We start from the raw sequence: 19,422 nt of genomic DNA on the forward strand, positions 1-19,422 counted from the left end.
TCAATATTTACTTGATTAGGCTTGTAAAGGCTGCTCGACTGCCAATTCCCCCGGGATAGATACCCTAACCTGGCCAAGAGGAGGGGGGCACAGAGTGGGTTGGAAGGTAGAGGGGGGCACAGACGGGACACCCCCATACATACTGGGAGGCCTCCCACAGTGTTGTGAGGTCGAAGGGGGATGAGGGTAAACGGGGGATAGGAAGGAAAGGGGGGTACTGTACAAAGGGAAGGAGAACGAGGGATAATGAAAGGGTAATGGAGGGTAAATGGAGGGGAGGATCAGCAACGTTAATCAGAGCCCAGCGTGACTGTCACAACATTGAGCAGTGTTTCCCCTAGTTTTACAACTAGAGTCCCAGCCTAGTCAGCCCCCAAATAGATACTAAAATAATCAATTGAAACTCATTTAATAGGCAAATGAAGGTGTGGGAAGTCATTAGGTGGGTGGCACCATGATTGGGAAAATGTTATCGGTAGAGGAAAGAAATCAGTCCAACTATCACCCATATACCTCCTCTGGTAATACAAAACCCATTACCCTGCTGAGTAACGCTTTACATGACACCTAGCGTCATAACACCTTATGACACGGCCATAACCATGTCATAACAGCTGACATAACTTGTCATAATATGGACATAACACTGTCATGACAAATATATTTAGATCTGTTGTGACATATACAGCATTATGTTATGGCTGGTTATGACACCTACATAAGAGTGTCAAAACTCACTCCATTACAGCATAGCCAACTTGTCAACAGTATTTTTATGTTATATAACATTTTCAGAAATTGTAATTGCGCACACATTGATGTCAAGACACGCACCTACACCAATGCTCTGTTGCTGGTGACTGGGATGAATGCAGAAGTAGATTTCAGGAGCAGGACAAGACACCCTCTTAACTGATGACTGACATAAGGGCATGCCAGGATGCAGTTGTAAATGAGAACTTGTTCTCAACTAGCCTACCTGGTTAAATAAAGGTGAAATAAAAAATATATATATATATATATATATATTTTAAATGTACGTGTTAGGCCGATCTGGCAACATGATTCTGATGGTTATAATTCTTAGTCCAAGTAAAGTGACACAGTATAGTCATAATGCTTCATGACAGTGTCAAAAAGGGTATTTTCTTAGTCCAAGTAAAGTGACGCAGGATGGTCATCATTTCTCTTGACAGTGTCATAAAATGTATTTTCTACAAGTTCTTTAAAATACGATGAAAAAAAACATGACTGTAAAGAAATCATTACAAGAACAACGGATTTAAGAAACCAACTTTCAAACGAAAGGAAACTTCTTGGCAGTGAAAAACACATTTGAATAAATGTGGGTTTTGACACTCATAATATACGCTACATGACCAAAAGTATGTGGACACCTGATCGTCGAACATCTCATTCCTAAATCATGGGCATTAATATGGAGGTGATCCCCCTTTGCTGCTATAACAGCCTCCACTCTTCTGGGAAGGCTTTCCACTAGATGTTGGAACATTGCTGCGGGGACTTGCTTCCATTCAAGAGCATTAGTGAGGTCGGGCACTGATGTTGGGCGATTAGGCCTGGCTTGCAGTCGGTGTTCCAATTCATCCCAAAGGTGTTCGATGGGGTTAAGGTCAAGGCTCTGTGCAGGCCATTCAAGTTCTCCCACACCGATCTTGACAAACCAAAATGTTATTTTTTTGAATACATTTTTTTACCCCCTTTTTCTCCCGAATTCCGTGCTATCCAACTGCGATCCAATTACAATCTTGTCTCATCGCTGCAACTCCCCAACGGGCTCGGGAGAGGCGAAGGTCGAGTCATGCGTCCTCTGAAACGTGACCGGCCAAACCGCGCTTCTTAACACTTGCCGTTTAAACTGTAAGCCAGCTGCACCAATGCGTCGGAGGAAACACTGTTCAACTGACGACCGAAGTCAGCCTGCAGGTGCCCGGCCCGCCACAAGAAGTCACTAGAGCGTGATGTGCCATGTAAAGCCCCCCCGGGCCAAACCCTCCCCTAACCTGGACGACGCTGGGCCAATTACGCGCCGCCCTATGGGACTCCCAGTCACCAGGGTCTGTAGTAACGCCTCAAGCACTCCGGTGCAGTGCCTTAGACCGCTGCACTACTCGGGAGGCCTCGACTAACCATTTCTGTATGGACCTTGCTTTGTGCACGGGAGCACTGTCATGCTGAAACAGGAAGGGCCTTCCCCAAACTGTTGCCACAAAGTTGAAAGCACAGAAAAGTCTAGAATGTCACTGTATGCTGTAGCGTTAAGATTTCCCTTCATTGGAACTAAGGGTCCTAGCCCAAACCATGCAAAACAGCCCCAGACCATTATTCTTCCTCCACCAAACTTTACAGTTGGCACTATGCATTGGGGCAGGTAGCGTTCTCGTGGCATCCGCCAAACACAGATTCTTTCGTCGGACTGCCAGATGGTTTATCACTCCAGAGAACGCGTTTCCACTGCTCCAGAGTCCAATGGCAGCGAGCTTTGTACCACTCCAGCCGATGCTTGGCATTGTAATCTTAGGCTCGTGTGCGGCTGCTCGGCCATGGAAACCCATTTCATGAAGCTCCCAACCAACAGTCATTGTGCTGACGTTAACTCCAGAAGCAGTTTGGAACTCGGTAGTGAGTGTTACCACCGAGGACAGACAATTTTTACGAGCTTCAACACTCGGCGGTCCCGTTCTGTGTGCTTGTGTGGCCTACCACTTCGTGTATGAGTCGTCGTCGCTCCTAGACGTTTCCACTTCACAATAACAGCACTTACAATTGACTGGGGCAGCTCTAGCAGGACAGAAATTTGATGAACTGACTTGTTGGTAAGGTGGCATCCTATGACGGTGCCACGTTGAAAGTCACTGAGCTCTTCAGTAAGGCCATTCTACTGTCAATGTTTGTCTACGAAGATTGCATGGCTGTGGGCTGAATTGTATACACCTGTCAGCAACGGGTGTGGCAGAAATAGCCAAATCCACTAATTTGAAGGGGTGTCCACATACTTTTTATACATAGTGTATGTCATAGCATGTGTAAATATATGGGTCATGACAGTGTTTTGACCATATTATAACAGGTTATGACGCTAGATGTCAAGTAAAGTGTTACCAATACTGTCCTCCCCATAGTGTGATAACAATGCCATGAACCCTAATTAGAAATATATGTAGTACACCTGCCCCATGTTCCATTTAACTGCTGTGTGTGTGTGTGTGCGTGCGTATACACACAGTATACTGTATGCACACACACACACACACACACATACACACACGCACTAACACACAAACACAGCTATGACTGTATACACACCCACACACACACACACACACAGTTAATTCAACCTGGCTAGTCCTGATCTGTTTCCATACTGGCAGGCAGGACGAGCTCTGACTCATTTTCTCTCTCGGTCCCTCCTACTCCCTCTTTTTTTCTCTTTTTCTTTGCCATGTCTATCTCCATCCATCTCACTCTCTTTCCCTCCTACACTCCATTTTACAGTGTTGTCCTCCAGCTATGGGGGAAATGATTACAAATGTTAGTTAGGATAGTAGAGAGAGGCAAACTATTGATAACGTGAGGTAGATCAAACATTCAAATTAGCCCCTTCATAACTGTTACAGAGTGTAACTAGTCTTACTAACCATATCCAAACCACCGCACACACGTAGTATGCAAACGCTTACAGTACACACATACACAGCAGGACAAGGCTTTTGTCGGTAAACCCCAGAAAGAGATATTGAGGGCAGACACAACCAACTACTTGTAGGAGTGTGTTATAACAGAGGGCAGAGCCCTTTGCATTCATCCCACTGTAATTCAATTGGGCTGGTGTATGAATCAGCCTCAGTTCACCATTACACACAGACACACACAGACACACACAGACACTTGTGCCAGAGCTCCACTGACCCATATTGCCTCTTAGCCCAACCTCAGACAGAACTTGGACTGTCCCTCAGTGTAACACAGATCTTCACTGACTCAGTCCAACAGTCTCGTGGGACAGTGTCATCTAATATGGACTTCTCACAGACATCAAAATCAATGTACTTAGTGCATTGTTTACTGTTTGGTTATGGTTTACTATCATCTCTTTAAGCCCACCAAAGACCTTGTCTTCTACAAATGTAGTCATAGCCATTTACATTTGAGTCATTTATCAGATTCTCTTACGCAAAGTGACTTACAGGAGCAATTAGGGTTAAGTAACTTGCTCAAGGGCACATCAACAGACTTTTCAACTAATCGGCTCAGGGATTTTGAACCAGCGATCTTTCGTTTATTGGCCCAACGCTCTTAACCACTAGACTACCTGCAGCCACATTGCTGTAGTATCGTAGTTAAGTTTTATGGGAGTGATTTGAGATATTTCTCTTGGCTTGCCTACTCTATGGACTGTTGCTCCAATGATTACAAACCAGTATAAAGGATAAGACCAATCTCCGCAAAGATCGGGCATCTGCCATCTCAATCACACACATCATCGCTGGCCATTAGGCCTGCTGGGAGATGACCTACTGCTGACCTGCCACGGGAAACTGTCAGAGTCAAGAGGTCAGCGTCAAGATCACTGAACAGTTTAACTGTATAGCCACACAGTGATGAGAAACGGTGTGTCTGCAGGGGGAGGAAAACAGCGGGTCATTATGTCATGATTAGGGCCTTGAGTTGGGAGAGGTTCTATTGGGCTCATGGTAAAAGCAAAGCGTGTGTGTGTGTATGTGTGTGTGTGTGTGTGTGTGTGTGTGCGTCCGTGTGTATGCGTACCTGCATGTGTGTGTGTGTGTCTCAACTTGAGCATATGTGCACACATACATTTGTGTGAGCTCTCCTGTTGTGTGAACAGAATCACGTTGGCATGGCGACCCTGTCTGTTGGATTCATCTGCGCCAGCTCTCATTGCCATCATCATCTCCATCAGCGCCAGTCAGGAGGCGATGGCCATCCAGGGACTTGCTACCGCGCATACATTTGCATGCTAATCCACACAGACGTTTGCTCATTTCTGATCTCTCCCTGCCGATTGGTTCGTTCGGTGAGATACAGGATTAAGGGAAATAAATATCTTGGCATAGCTCTGCATAATGATCCGAGGGGTTGGATGAGTTTGGGGAGGAGGGGGTTTTCCCTTCTCAAGTAACCGCGCTTACACGTTCTCCTCAGGATGACCTCTATAAAGATCTGTTGGCCAGGTATCAATGCACCAGGATTGGGAACCTTGTAAAACACACAAAATCATACAGTCACTTTTTCACCAAACTTAATCAGTGTTTAATCTAGAAATGCATGTTGCACATTGCAACACATGTTCATATAAAGTAATTGCCTTTTACAATGAAATGCTCACATTACTTTTGATATGATTCTCTTCTAATTTGTTAAAATACATTTTACTATTACTTAATCCGACCGCTGTTAATTGATAATCACTTAACCGTTTGGTAAAGCTATAGATTTTATATTGGTTGGTCTACTGCAGATTTTGAGAAGTACATAATGAAAATGTATGTTTGTTAATTAAGTAGAAACATGTGAAGTATGATATATACTGTACTGCACTATTACGAGTATACTTCACAGTACATTTCAAATAATCTGACAATGACAAGATCAGAGATATACTGTATGTAATGCATCCCCTATACTGTGAACATATATCCAAAATGAAGTTGCTGGGGTATTTTGCTTTACTAAAATTACATTGGCCCATACAGTACTGTAATATATGCCATTTACGAAGGAGGTGACAACAGTGAGTCCACACATTTTTGTATGTGACCCCAGTGGGAATCAAACCGACCACCCTGGTGTTGATAGTGGCATGCTCTTAATACTGTAACTGAGCCACACAGGACCACGACAATACATATGTACAATACAATACTGTAAAATGCAATATATGGTTACAATACAAGTGGAAGGTGTATGATCGTCATCTCCGGGGGGGGGGGGGGGGGTGTGTGTGTGTGTGTGTGTGCTGTGTGTGTGTGCACGTGTGGGTCGCGTGACTACCACGCCACAACCGGATGGTTGAAATTGATCTGGCAAAACAATGGAAGTTTCCTCATAAACGTCTCTGTAAAGCATCCAGGAACATATGTTGCGTTCTATTCTCTAGTCTGAAATCACTGAGCTGCTTCATATGGGAGCCCAATTTTCATTTACATGGACGTGGGATTTTCCCTCTCTCTCCCTCTCTTTCCGTCTCCCTCTATCTCTGTGTGTGTGTGTGTGTGTGTGTGTGTGTGTGTGTGTGTGTGTGTGATGGGGAACTGTTTTCCATCTCATTCACTCATCAGGTTAGCTCATACTTTCTCAACACATTGTCCAGAGTGTAGATATCTGTTATTGTAATGTAGACAGAGATAATGGGTTTTATTGGGTTCAATGTTTATCTCTGATATGTTAGTAAATTAGATTTCTTCCATCTGGATGCCTTGCCTATGATGTGAGGGCGTGATGGCTGTGTGTGCCAGAGTGTTTATGCGGTGTGTGTGTGTGTGTGTGTGTGTGTGTGTGTGTGTGTGTGTGTGTGTGTGTGTGCACTCATTCCATCTCTCACCTGCAGAAGACCCCCATTCCGTCCAGTAGGTAGCACTGGCCTCCGTTGAAGCAGTAGCTGGGCAGTGTGTCGCAGGGGGAGCGGCAGGTTCCATTCTGCTTCACGTAGCCCTGGCGGCAGCCACCGGTCCCGTCTGAGCCATCCACGGGTAACGCTGGAGGTACGGCCGCAGGGCCCTCTGGAGCAGCAGCAGCACCCCCACTGGGCAGCCTCTTGTCTGGGGTGAAGGAGCCGGAACCTGGGGGAGCCCTGGGCCTGGAGCGGGATGGAGGCCCGGCAGTTAGCCTGAAGTCGTCATCCCCATCCAAGGTCTCAGTAGTGGTGCTGTAGGAGTACTCATCAGGGGTGGGCGACGCACCCTCCTCGTATGGCGTGAGGTAGTCGTAGTTGTTTGGCATGGCCCAGGAAGTGGGGTCGCCGCCCTGGAGTTCGTGGGCCAAAGAGGAGGGAGAGGGTGGGGCTAGGTCCAGGCCGCGGCCGCGAGAGGCGGGGTCGAAGAAGTCCACGGTGAGGACGTCTGGGCGAGAGGGGTTAGCGGCGGCAGGGGGAGGGGCAGTGGTGGTGGCCAGATTGGCTACTCCTTCTGTGAAGCTGCGGTCCAGGTCGAAGACTTTGTCTCTGGCGTTCAGCCACGGTGGGTCGGTGTGCTCCTCTTCATCCTCTTCCTCCTCCGTGCCACGGGGGTTGCTAGGCAGCAGGAGCTCTGTCTCTGCTGAGTCGGGGCTGATCCTGGGCGGGTCCACCACCTCCTCCTCGGCTGGCAACACCCCTTCTCCCAGCATGCCGCTGCCCTGCTCCTCTTTGGAGCGGGGCATGCGGTCGGCCCTCTGGGTCACCGTGACGACGGGGCTGACTGAGCCGCTGACCCCGGTCACCTCGATAACGACATCATTCACTTTGGCCGCTTCCTCGACCTTACTGGGCAGGGATGTCACATTGGCTGTGGTGTCCAACTCAGTGATATTGGCCCCCAGAGTGTTCCCTGAAAACATACAACAAAACAATGTTGTCAGGGGTCAGGTCTCATAACCACACACAGCCATGAGTGAATATCCTTTTATCAATGTCCACTTAATGTCATTCATAATACAAAACACAGACACAACAACTAGACCTACTATAAGCGGCAGAGATACAGATGTAGGATCTTAATTTGAGCCAGTTTGCTACGGCATGAAAATAATCCTGCAGCAACAGGAAATGTGAATTATTATATGCATTGGAACATTAGAACATTTTTTTGTAGGGGTTGATATATTTTTCATCAGGGCAAGTCAAGTCTGACATTTTTTAAGTGGAAATTACAAACCTTAGAAGCCCTTTTAAACCTCAGATACACTACAAGTTTGCATTTCCTGCTGTGAGGGAAATTCTCAGCAACAAAAGAGTGATCAAATGAACATCCTACATCTGTAGTAAACAAACACCAACTGAACCAACTATCAGATGGCCAGTGACTTTCTTGCATTGAGGCTTCAGCCAAGAATCCACACACGAGTTGTGTCAATTGAATGACTGAACATATCGTGACTCAAGTCCCTAGTCATTGGGCAATATCTGTCTCCCAAGATGGCTCAGCAGTCCAGCATTACCCTGAGGCTAAAATGCAAAACAAATTAAACCAAGATGGACTGGCCATATACTTATCCACTGGTCAATTACATCAGCCAAGTGTAGCTCCTTATTCCTCTCCTAAAGCAGCTTTGGCGAACCCCATGGATTATGTGTAATAATTGACTAATGTACTTGAATGGCAAGGAGCTGGGATTAGGGATTATGGTTTGGGGTTTAGGGGCTCCGGGGGCTCCCTGTGGGAGGTGGAGTGATCTGGAGGGGAGACGGTCATATGGCATCTTCGCCCTGCAGTCTCACAGAGAGCAGCGCTGAGAGAAACACAGGGAGACACATTACTTTAACCAGACACACATGTCGTTCAGTGAAAGAGTGTTGGATTTACTTGTCAGCAAGAGAGACCAACATGTTTTCTTCCACAGAAATGCCATCATCATATTTAATAAGCGCTATGCCATTTGTGACGTGGTGTCTAGGTTTCAGCGTGGTGTCCAAGAAAAACATTCACACCCACACAAACCAATATCTCATATCAAACAATATAACAATTTCTTCATTAAAAGTGGTGCGTGACAACCAAATAACTCACAAAGCTTAAACAAAACCAGTTGCTGTTATACTAGCATTGTTTGTAGGAAATATACAGTAGGCCTATAGAGTATTACATTACTAAGCAGATAAAGGTTGCTAATGGGTAGCAGCCAGGTGGAATCCTGGGCTTATTTCTGCTGTAGTCAGAGAAACAGAGGCTTTTGAAATGAGGGTGAATTTTGGGTTAATCCATCCACCAGATACACTCATTCTGCAACTCACACCGCTGTTAAAGACATCATCTGACATTCTGAGCAGCGTCGCTTCTGCCAAAACCACTATGGACCGCCACGCTTACACACATATTCAGGGAATATACTTTAAAGGAATATACTGTACACGCACAGAGACGCACACACACACAGAGACGCACGGACACGGACACACACACACACACACACACACCACACACACACACACACACACACACACACACACACACACACACACACACACACACACACACACACCCTCATTAAGTGATGGACTTTACAGGGAACAGAACAGGCTAGCTGAGCAGGCTACTCAACAGACAGCTCCCTCCGACGGTAGAGAGACACTTTAGTCACACTTCTGTGTTTGTTCAGCGCTAACAATCACTCAGTCACTTTACATCTTTTATAGTTGTATGCCTGGAAAACAAACAGAGACAGAAAGTAACGGTCCAAAGACAAGGTCTGTCTCATTGTTTCTGGCAAAATGGTCAAACAGTAACCTTGGCTGAGTCTGGGTTTCCTGTTGTTTTCACCATCAACATCTATATCAGTATCGTTCAAAGTATGGCCAGTGTAGTGGGCTAAAAGCCATAGAAATATTTTTGTGATGCACGGCTGTCATTTGTGTGCAGTATAAATGTCTAGATTTCATGGATGTCGGGTTTGTTGGGGTTATTAAGTCAGGAATACTGGAGTTGTACTACATTGGGCATCAACTCTTTCATCGAGTAAAACATTCCATACATGTGGTTCTCTCTTCTAAAAGGTCATATAGTCACCATATAAGCAATGTCATATCATGGAGAATCATAGGCTGTCCAAAATGTTAATCTTCAAGCGATTACTTAAAGGTAAAAATAAATCATTTTCAAAGGCTACTTAAAACATTTTACTGCAGTGGGCTAAATCAGGGTCACACAGAGTGTTTCTTGGTAGTCTTAAACAAATCTACTTAGAAACAAATGTATACACCTCACACACATGGTTATGGGCTTAAAGAAAAGAAGACACCTGTACAATGTCAGATATAGAGTTGAAATGTATTACATTTGAGTTTGCATCCCAATATAACACTTTATATACTGTACATCACAGAAGACTGAAATATAACAAAACCGTTTGACATAAACACCGGATTTTCAGCAGGTTTTTTAAAATAATGTTAATTAATTATGAAATTACAAAAAATATTAATAACATCCCACCCATGACGCCACTAGGGGGCGATTTGGTTATTTGACTGCAGGAAAGGTTATTAATCACTTATCTACGTAGAGTCTCTCTCTCAACCCCGTCTGTCTGTCTGTCTGTCTGTCTGTCTGTCTGTCTGTGTCTCTCTCTCTCTCTCTCTCTCTCTCTCTCTCTCTCTCTCTAGGGAGGACACCAGTGGTGCTCTTGAAGAGCCGCTCTATCGGAGGCAGCAGTGTGTCTGTCTGCCAGAGAGCTTTGCTGATTCTCTGAAGTGAGTTTCAATTAAAAATGCATCCTCACATAGTCTTGTTAGCCTAATTGGATTAACAAGGAGACTTTTGACAGGCCGCTGATTTCGCTGGGCACCACCGGCCAGGAGCAGGGTTGTAAAATTCCGTGAACTTTTAATACATTCCCTGGTTTTCCAGAAATCCTGGTTGGAGATTTCCGGATTCCGGGAATCCTCCAACCGGGATATCGGGAAAAACAGGGCATTTATTGAAAGTTCACGGAATTTTGCAGCCGTAGCCTTCGATAGAGAACCACTGTGAACAGAAGACCCGTATCTCCCACTGGTACACAGCTATCTCCTCATCACCTGACCAAGCCACAAATAAAGGCTTTTGATTCAATAAAGAGAACTGAAGTTTAGTCATAGAGACTTCTGCTCACATGCAGGGAGAGTGGGCCTGCCCGTATATGTGCAGCTGTTTCTGAAGTCAAACTAGAACACATGAAGGCACTTACACCATTCTTGGAGTTACTCGAGTTGAGGTTTCCAATGAAAGACTTGTATACACCGGAGACAAATAGCAGTCTCATTCTCTCTAAACAATGTGAAGACACTGATTTGATTTATCCAGTTGCAAGGCAAGACTATTAATACCAGTCTAAAAATACTTCATATTGCATTTGAGACTGTTTATGATCAAGCAAACTCTTAGGAGATCAGAGAATAGAAAACCTGCATGTGTTATCTTAAAAACAAAGCTAAAAATGCAGTGTAATTTAAAGCATAAGTTGAGGTAGGCCTACAGATGCTAAACGTTTGTGTAAATCATGGATTGATGTCAAAAGGAGACTTGTGTGAGATAGAGGAAGGTGACTTACCTATTCAGTATGAGTAACCATACATCCTGAACACCAACCCAATCCCAGCCAACAAGCTACACTGTGCCCACTATGACACAGAGCCTGTCCAACAAAATGGACATTAGATCCACAGGTCCAGTAGGGTGGCAGCCTGGCATGATGCCACAATGGCCTGAAAGGGGATTGCCAGGGTAGGGTCAGATCCCTGTTTAGACCTGGTCTTCTCACCGTCCCTGGCCTCCACTGCTGATTGTCCCCCTGGCCCAGATGGAATGAGGCTCACGGGGGCCACAGCGGACCCCCGGCCAAGGGCTGTTGGAGAGCAGTGTGTGGCGGCCTGGGAGGGGGGGGTGGATAAAGTGGTCTTTGTGCTCCCCTTTCAGACGGGACAGTCAGACAGTGTTACATAAGGAACCCCCTCACCCCTTAAAGGGTATTCTGAGGTGTTTGGGTATGGGGAGGGGGGGGGGGGGGGGGGGGGGAGTAATGAGAGGTATTTGGCATTGCCAGGGACAACAGGGTTGGTGTTGGCTAGCTGCCGAATCTTTTGTTTCCTGGTTAGTTGGGATGCGTTGCCTACCTCCAAATGAAACGGGGGATTGTGATTGGCTATGACAGACAGTAAAGAGGACGGGGATTGGTTGTGACAGATAGATTTTAGCTCCCAGGCAGTGTCTGCTGACCCAGACAGAAGGATATAGGGGTGAAGGGTCAGAGGTAAGGGTGGCCAGAGCAGTGAGATAAAGTACAGCACAGCTGGCTATAGCTGCAAATAAATATATCTGTTTATATGTCTCTGAGGGAGGGAGGGAGGGAGGGAGGGAGGGAGGGAGGGAGGGAGGGAGGGAGGGAGGGAGGGAGGGAGGGAAAGAGAGAAAGCAGTTGAGAGAGAAATGGAGAGATAGAGCGGAGGGAGACTCTAGGAGAGTAAGCGAGAGAGAGTATGGAGATGCCAGGAGTAAGAGAGTGTGAGATAGGAGGATGGTGTAGTGAAACAGATAGGCAGACGGAATGGCAGTTAGGTGCGAATAAGAGAGAGAGAGATGAACAGCAAAGGATGATAGTCAAGTGGAAAGGATTATGAGGTTGTGTGTGAGAGTGAGTCTGACTGATCACTCCTTTCCATTGATTTTACAGTGAGCTCCCTCTAAACAATCCTCAAGAGAGGACCTTCATACTGTATATAGACACACACATACACACATATGCGCGTGTATAACACACACACAATATAACCATTATGAATAATGCATTAAACATTTTCTCTTTATTCAATACTACTCAATAATATCTATGAAAGTGGATACACATGGGTCTGCATTCAGCCTTAATTGAATACCCCTGCATTTATTTCCACCTACCACTCTGCCACTCTCTCCATCCTTCTCTCTCTCTCTCTCCCTCCTTCTCTCTCTATCCCTTCGTCCCTCAATCACATAAAACCTTTCATTTCTGTGCTCAACAGGTGGCAGGCTGGAGGAGGGATGGGTTGCCATGGCAACAGTCTTGCCCTCACTGTGCAGAGAGAGTTGATGCAGCGTTGCTAACCTAACAGATCTCCACACAAACACACACATGCACGCACACACTACAAGGACAAAACGCTAATACTCACCTTTTCAGACAGAAATATTAAGCGTAAGAACAAAGGGTGTGTGTGCAGGTGTGTGGTTTAAAGAACACTTCCTATTTGTGTGTGCCTGGTCGTGTGTGTGTGTGTGTGCCTGGTCGTGTGTGTGTGTGTGTGTGTGTACCTGGTCGTGTGTGTGTGTGTGTGCCTGGTCGTGTGTGTCCGTGTGTGTTATCAAAATGCAGAACAGGGAGCCTGTCCTCTCTAAGCATGCCCCTCCAGAGTTCATACACTACTCCTTTAGCTTCCTGCTTCCCCCTGATTGGTTCAAGTCAGTGGTTCCCAACCAGAGGTACTAGGACCCCTGGGGTACTTGGCCTATCCATAGGGGGTACTTGAGACTCATGATACCATAAAATGCCCATGAGGGGGTACCACAGGGGTCCTCCGGGCAGAGCTAAATTCAGTTGGTGGTATACAGTAACCGAAAAAGGTTGGGGAACCACTGATTTAAGTGATTAGCCTAATTAAAAATCAGGGATTCGATAAACTCCCAGCTTTCAAAGGCATCAAGGGATAACAGACCACATGAATCCAACTATCAGTAAGATCATTATCCCTTCTTTCTCTTTCATTTGTTCTTCCTTGGACTGGTTCAGCTGAATGTGTGGTGGATTTCTTTATTAATATAATAACATTTATCATTTGGCAGATGCTTTTATCCAAAGTGACTTACAGTCATGCATTTAACATATGGGTGGTCCAGGGAACCCACATCTCTGGCGGTGCAAGCGCCATGCTCTACCAACTGAGCTACAGAGGACCACCTCTTTGACAGGGGGAGGTAGGGGAATGACTGCTAATAGGACAGGGCTCAACGATGGAAGCCGTCTCGGTGATGTAATACGCTCCACTCGCATTGCACCGAACGGTTCGCTTTGTGGAGGAGACTAGATGTGCGCTGACACACTAGGAGGCGCGTGCACTGACATGAACTCGCTGACACGCACACAGACTACTAGAACACAAAGATACACACTTATTCTTAACACTATCACAACCTATGGGAATGCTCACACACACTTTTAAACGGCTGGCCAGGTCAAGCCAACCGACACCCATGTTAATGGTCCCCCTGCTGGCCACTGGAGGCAGAACCTTGGAGCAGGGAGGTGCAGGTGGTAGGACAGAGAGAACGGGATAACACTATTTTGTCTTCTTCTCTGCTTCTCCCCATGCTTCTCCTCCTCTGATGAGATGCAAAGTCACCCCACAATCCCCCTGACGCAACACCGAGAGGAACTGCTTGGGAAGGAGGGTGTGCCTAAAGCGGGTTTCATGTTACACATGCAGAGGCGTCTTTGCGCTGAGCAAGCCATTGTTTGAGATGGAGGAAGGTGGAGTGCAGAGATTCTACCAAGCAGCATGTGAGGTGCTGGGGGTTGAGGTCATCCACCCAAGGTTCCAATGATTTCAGCTCTCCATGGGTGATGTGTCCAACCTAGCCGTGAACAAAGCTCATTGTATGACTAATGTGAAATGAGTAACGTATACTACTGGGACTAGAGAAAGGAAGGACTACACCCATTGGCAGGTGTTTTCTAATGAGCAGACCAATGTAAGAAGGATATGTAGGTGGGCTGTTTTAGCATGTGGCATATCTAACCTGGGTCACATTTGCCATTCCACAGAGCACATACCACAGTGGCATCATACAGAACACACAGAGAGAGAGAGAGAGAGAGAGAAAAGAGAGAGAGAGAGAGAGAGAGAGAGAGAGAGAGAGAGAGAGACGTGCACTATTTCTCCAATTAACTTTAAATTGATTTTAAAATGACTTATGATCAAAATGTGTGTTTTTTCCTAAACTGCTATAAAAAAAGGCTGGGGGGGGGGATTTGGCTTGCAGATTAACACACTGCGTTTCAAACATAATCTGTCCACGGCAGATGTGTGTCAGCAGGCCAGAGGAGAGCAGAGGAAAGGAGGGAGAGGCAGGCAGGAGGGAGAGGCAGGCAGGAGGGAGAGGCAGGCAGGGAGGTCCATCATTCCCAGAGTCCATCACCGTGTTGGCCCCAGGGACATAAATCCTGGAAATGTGGCTGAGCCTTGACTACTATTACCCCCTCCATCACCCGTTCAAACCCGCTCACACAGCCGTCATTCTGAGTGGGGGAGGGGAGGTGCCCCTACAGCGCTCACTACTACCCCCTAACCATCTCTTCACTTCACTATGGAAGACTGAAAATGCCACCAAGAAGAGGAGCCCTGACATGTAATTAACTGTCATTGTTAGGGACACCATTCTTTGGTCACCACAGTGTTCACAGTAGAAGGAGCAGGTGGTGCCACTGCCACAGCCCACCGGTGAAGCAAGGAAATGAGGAGGATGGAGGGCTCACCCTCCCTACAGGAGTATTAAAAGCCTAGTTCACACATTTTGTGGAACTAATGTTTTAAATTGTATTTTAATCAGAGGGTGAAGCACCCTCAGCCCCCCTACTTCCCCGCAGCTATGACTGTATATACTTGGCATGGCTGACGTTATATTAAATATTCACCCATTTAATCAGGGCATTTTGACATTGTTTGAGCACGTCTTGGCGCATTGGTACCGTCTTCAGTGCCCTGTTGCTGGGCGGTGATGGGCATGAACGGTTCCTCTTTTTGCCGGTTGGACAATAGCGCACCAACCCGGACCAGTCTCCAGGGCCTACACAGACGTTTTTTTATACTGACATATGGATAAATAAATACAGCCTAACATCCCATCCTTCCGCAGACGACATTGCCTGTATGTAGGGTACCAATTCACGCTCCCATTCCTACAACCACTGGATATCATCGTCCCATCCAAGCAGAAGTGGCCAAACATAAAATCTAATGGTAATGGCGACCGAGTAAGGACATTTAAATAAATGAATCGACTAAATTAGGTAGCCTATATCCCCCTGATGTCAAACTGATGATTATATCCCTGGGCTATTCATAGCCAACAACATTATTAATATGTAAGAAGTGCTGTGATTCAGCATGAGACAAATGAGGAGAGTTTTCAGTGTCTTTTCATGTTTTCTATAAAAGCCAAGGCGCGCTGTATCAGAATGTCCGTTCAGATTGGTTGATGAATAATGCAACAGGGACCCCGACCGTAATCCTGCCTTTGTGTCGCCTGGCTCCATCATTGCCATAGTGACAGCAGCAGCCTCGGGGGAGCAATTTTACTGCATCGGCTCGCCACTATTACCCCGTAACACCGATACAGAGAGTGGGTCATTGCTGAAAGGCAATTGTGCCATCCGGCTCTACAAAAACCAATACAACTTCCATGCAATTGCCTCTCTTCGGAATTGACCCATTGCCCGACAATATCCCAACCATCATGTCATCTCATAACCCAAATAAAATATTGGTTTGCGTCCTGGGAAAAGATAGCCTATGGTGCACTGCTCAATGACACTATTCGGAGAGTGAGCGCTAGACCAGTCGGCTCTAGCCTACAATAGAAGACTCACTGGCCCCCTTTGTTGGACTGACTCTCTGTGCAAGTGTGTTTTGTCACTGGTTTCACGGTGGTCTGCCTATCATACACATCCGAGGGAAAACAAAGAGACAACCCATGTGAGTAAAAACGTATATGATTTCTTACCATGTACAAAGAGGGGAATCAAGTGTAGAACCAGAATGCTTGACAGCATCATTTGCCTCCAGCATCCCGAGCAAAACCTCGCTTCCTTTCCGTTCATGCCTGCGTGGGATAATGGCCAGAAAATCTGATGAAAATCCCTCTGAAAATGAAGTGTTCAAAATAGAAATAATCCGAATAGTAAATCTTTTGATTTGATTTGTGCCCCCTATCCACGTTAGACTCCCGCCTCCCTGCGCTTCCCCATAGTAACTTCGTCTTGAGTGGTGTGCTCGTATTTACTTCTCCCGCTTCTTCAATTAACCACAGTTCAATCGTTCAAGGCCCCGTCGCCACCGAATATCGGCCAGACGGAGACCTCGCACAGCCACGGATGGACGTTCCGTACTGGAGCTGAGTTGAGCGCAAGCGAAAGCTGCGGCTCCGTTTGTTTTTGATTAGAGCGATGGCAGTTCACCATAGGACGACTGGCAACGCTCCGCGGAATGTGATGCTATCGGCACTGCTCTCACCATATGGGAAGGGGAAAGGATTGTTGCTGCCCCCCTCCCGTCTCCTACTCCTCCTCTTCCCAAGGCTTTATTCCTTTCAATAATTTGGACCAATTTGCTATTCAACTGAGACTATTGGATCTTGCCAGTGCACACACCAGCTCGGCATTTCAGCAGCATTTTAAACCCAATTTATCAACGGAGACTTAAAATAAAAATTATAATAATTCTGCGTGAGTGCGCAGGCGTATGCTTATTTTCCACTGTCATATGTTTCAAGCATTTCCCTGAAGAGATTGACGCCTGGGCCAAATGTTTCAATAAATCAAGTTAAATATAAATCATGGGTTTTAAGCACTGTGTCCAAACTCCTATTCTGTAATGGGCCACATGCCACATAACAGTTGGATGAGAGGGAGATTTAGAGTAAAGTAGTGTTTTAATGCTTTAGAAACAACATGTTTTGTTTAATTGTTTGTTCCGATAAAGAAACAAACAGCAGAGAGGGGGCGGGGTGTGAGAGACATTGGGATGCAGTGATGAATGCATGAGGGCCCAGGGTACTGCGGTGGGGGTCCCACACATTGTTTCACAAGCTACCAGCTCTCACAGTCTCAGGTCAGAATTAGGTTACATGTTCATCCATGTTTGTCAAACGAGAAATTTCGAAGTTCTTCCAAGCGTGAAATTTCAAGGTGTTTAAGTTTAGGCATTAACTCTGGATTTTTACGGTTAGGGTTCAGTTTAGGCATTAACTCTGGATTTTTACGGTTAGGGTTCAGTTTAGGCATTAACTCTGGATTTTTACGGTTAGGGTTCAGTTTAGGCATTAACTCTGGATTTTTACGGTTATGTCACGATCGTCTAAAGGAGTAGACCAAGGCGCAGCGTGCTTAGAGTTCCACATGTTTAATAAATATGAAACTCACCAAACAATACAAATGACAACGAAGCGTGACGTTCTGGGCTACTCACAGGCAGCTACACAAATACAAGATCCCACAAAGCACGGGTGGGAAAAGGCTGCCTAAGTATGATTCCTAATCAGAGACAACGATAGACAGCTGCCTCTGATTAGGAACCCTACTCGGCCCAAAACAAAGAAATACAAAAACATAGAAAAAGGAACATAGAACGCCCACCCCAGTCACACCCTGGCCTAACCAAAATAGAGAACAAAACACTCTCTATGGCCAGGGCGTGACAGGTTAGGGTTCAGTTTAGGCATTAACTGGATTTTTACGGTTAGGGTTCAGTTTAGGCATTAAATCCAAATTCTTAAAATTAGGCATTAACTCTGAAGGGATAGGCTTAAAACAATAATATCAAAAACAACTTTCTATTGCTGGATTCCAACATGCAACCTTTGGAATCAGAGGCAGATGCCTGAAGCTACTTAACCATGCTCACTGTTGCCCCAAGTGGGCGTTTTACACTTCATTCAACGTTCTCAGACATGGATGGACTTAGAATACTGACTTGTATCACGGGTGACCTGGCTGGCCACAAGACCATGGAGGAAGACCATGGAGGAAGACCATGGAGGAAGACCATGGAGGATGACCATGGAGGAAGAGGGGAAGTAGCCCCGGCAGCAGGCTTTTATGTTGTGTGTGTGTGTGTGTGTGTGTGTGTGTGTGTGTGTGTGTGTGTTACAAGTTAATACAAAATAAAAAATGTTTTGGAAAATGCTACATTTGTTAAATTCATTGTGAAAGGTAAGTCAAGTAGAAATGCAGTGTGAAACAAATGAATAATTGACTGTCCTATTTCAAATTAGACTATTCAACGTTTTCACATAGGCAGGGTTCAGCTAAATTAAGGATGGTACTCACACATCCTACCTCTCCAATACACCTGACCTGACCTGACCTGAGGATGATCGCTTTGCTTTCCTGTGAGGGCTTTGTGTGTGTTTGTGTGTGTATATGTGCGCGCTTGCGCCCTGCAGATTGCCTCAAGCAGTCTGCAGCCCCCCTGCCTACCAATACACCTCTTTGGGGGAACAGACAGACAGACAGACAGACAGACAGACAGACAGACAGACAGACAGACAGACAGACAGACAGACAGACAGACAGACAGACAGACAGACAGACAGACAGACAGACAGTACAGTACAGTACCCTCAGACAAAGGGCTGGTGGCCACTCATTCTCCCCTCAATGGACTTTGCTGAGATCTTCAAATCATGTATCAGAACTATCCTTCACCAACTGTTCTCATAGTTTGCAGTCTCCGTGCTTTTTAAACACATTAGAGACGTTGTTAGTATCCTCTATGTTCTGAGTGACTGTGTATATATAACATTTTTAGATAGGGTGGATTAAGTCAGAGCGACTTGACTTTCACTACCCCCTCTACTCACACGATCACCCCCTTTATTTGCCCTTAAGAAATGCACCCACCCTGAGCTGAATCAGCCATTTGGCTTTGTGCGAGTCAGGTTTATTGGTTAGAAGAGGGGATTC

The 19,422-nt window shown here is 45.9% G+C and overlaps 1 protein-coding gene across 10 annotated transcripts in view; it reads right to left on the reverse strand.

Moving 5' to 3' along the window:
• The window catches only part of LOC106605341 (chondroitin sulfate proteoglycan 5), a 30,697-nt gene extending 13,607 nt beyond the window's left edge, over positions 1-17,090 (reverse strand). For 2 of the 10 annotated variants that reach the window (XM_014200850.3, XM_045718452.2), the window contains exons 1-2: positions 16,464-17,079; positions 6,584-7,565 (exon numbers count right to left, since the gene is read on the reverse strand). In XM_014200850.3, coding sequence (XP_014056325.3) covers positions 6,584-7,565; positions 16,464-16,560 — 1,079 coding nt within the window. In that variant the 5' untranslated portion in view covers positions 16,561-17,079. Of the gene's footprint in view, positions 1-6,583; positions 7,566-16,463 lie in introns of all 10 variants that reach the window. The other 8 variants (XM_045718453.2, XM_045718455.2, XM_014200849.3 and 5 more) reach the window with 8 other exon arrangements.
• Between the last annotated feature and the right edge of the window lie 2,332 nt (positions 17,091-19,422).

This window comes from Salmo salar, chromosome 05, assembly GCF_965601325.2.
Source record: "Salmo salar chromosome 05, fSalSal1, whole genome shotgun sequence".
NCBI classification, from domain to species: Eukaryota; Metazoa; Chordata; class Actinopteri; order Salmoniformes; family Salmonidae; genus Salmo; species Salmo salar.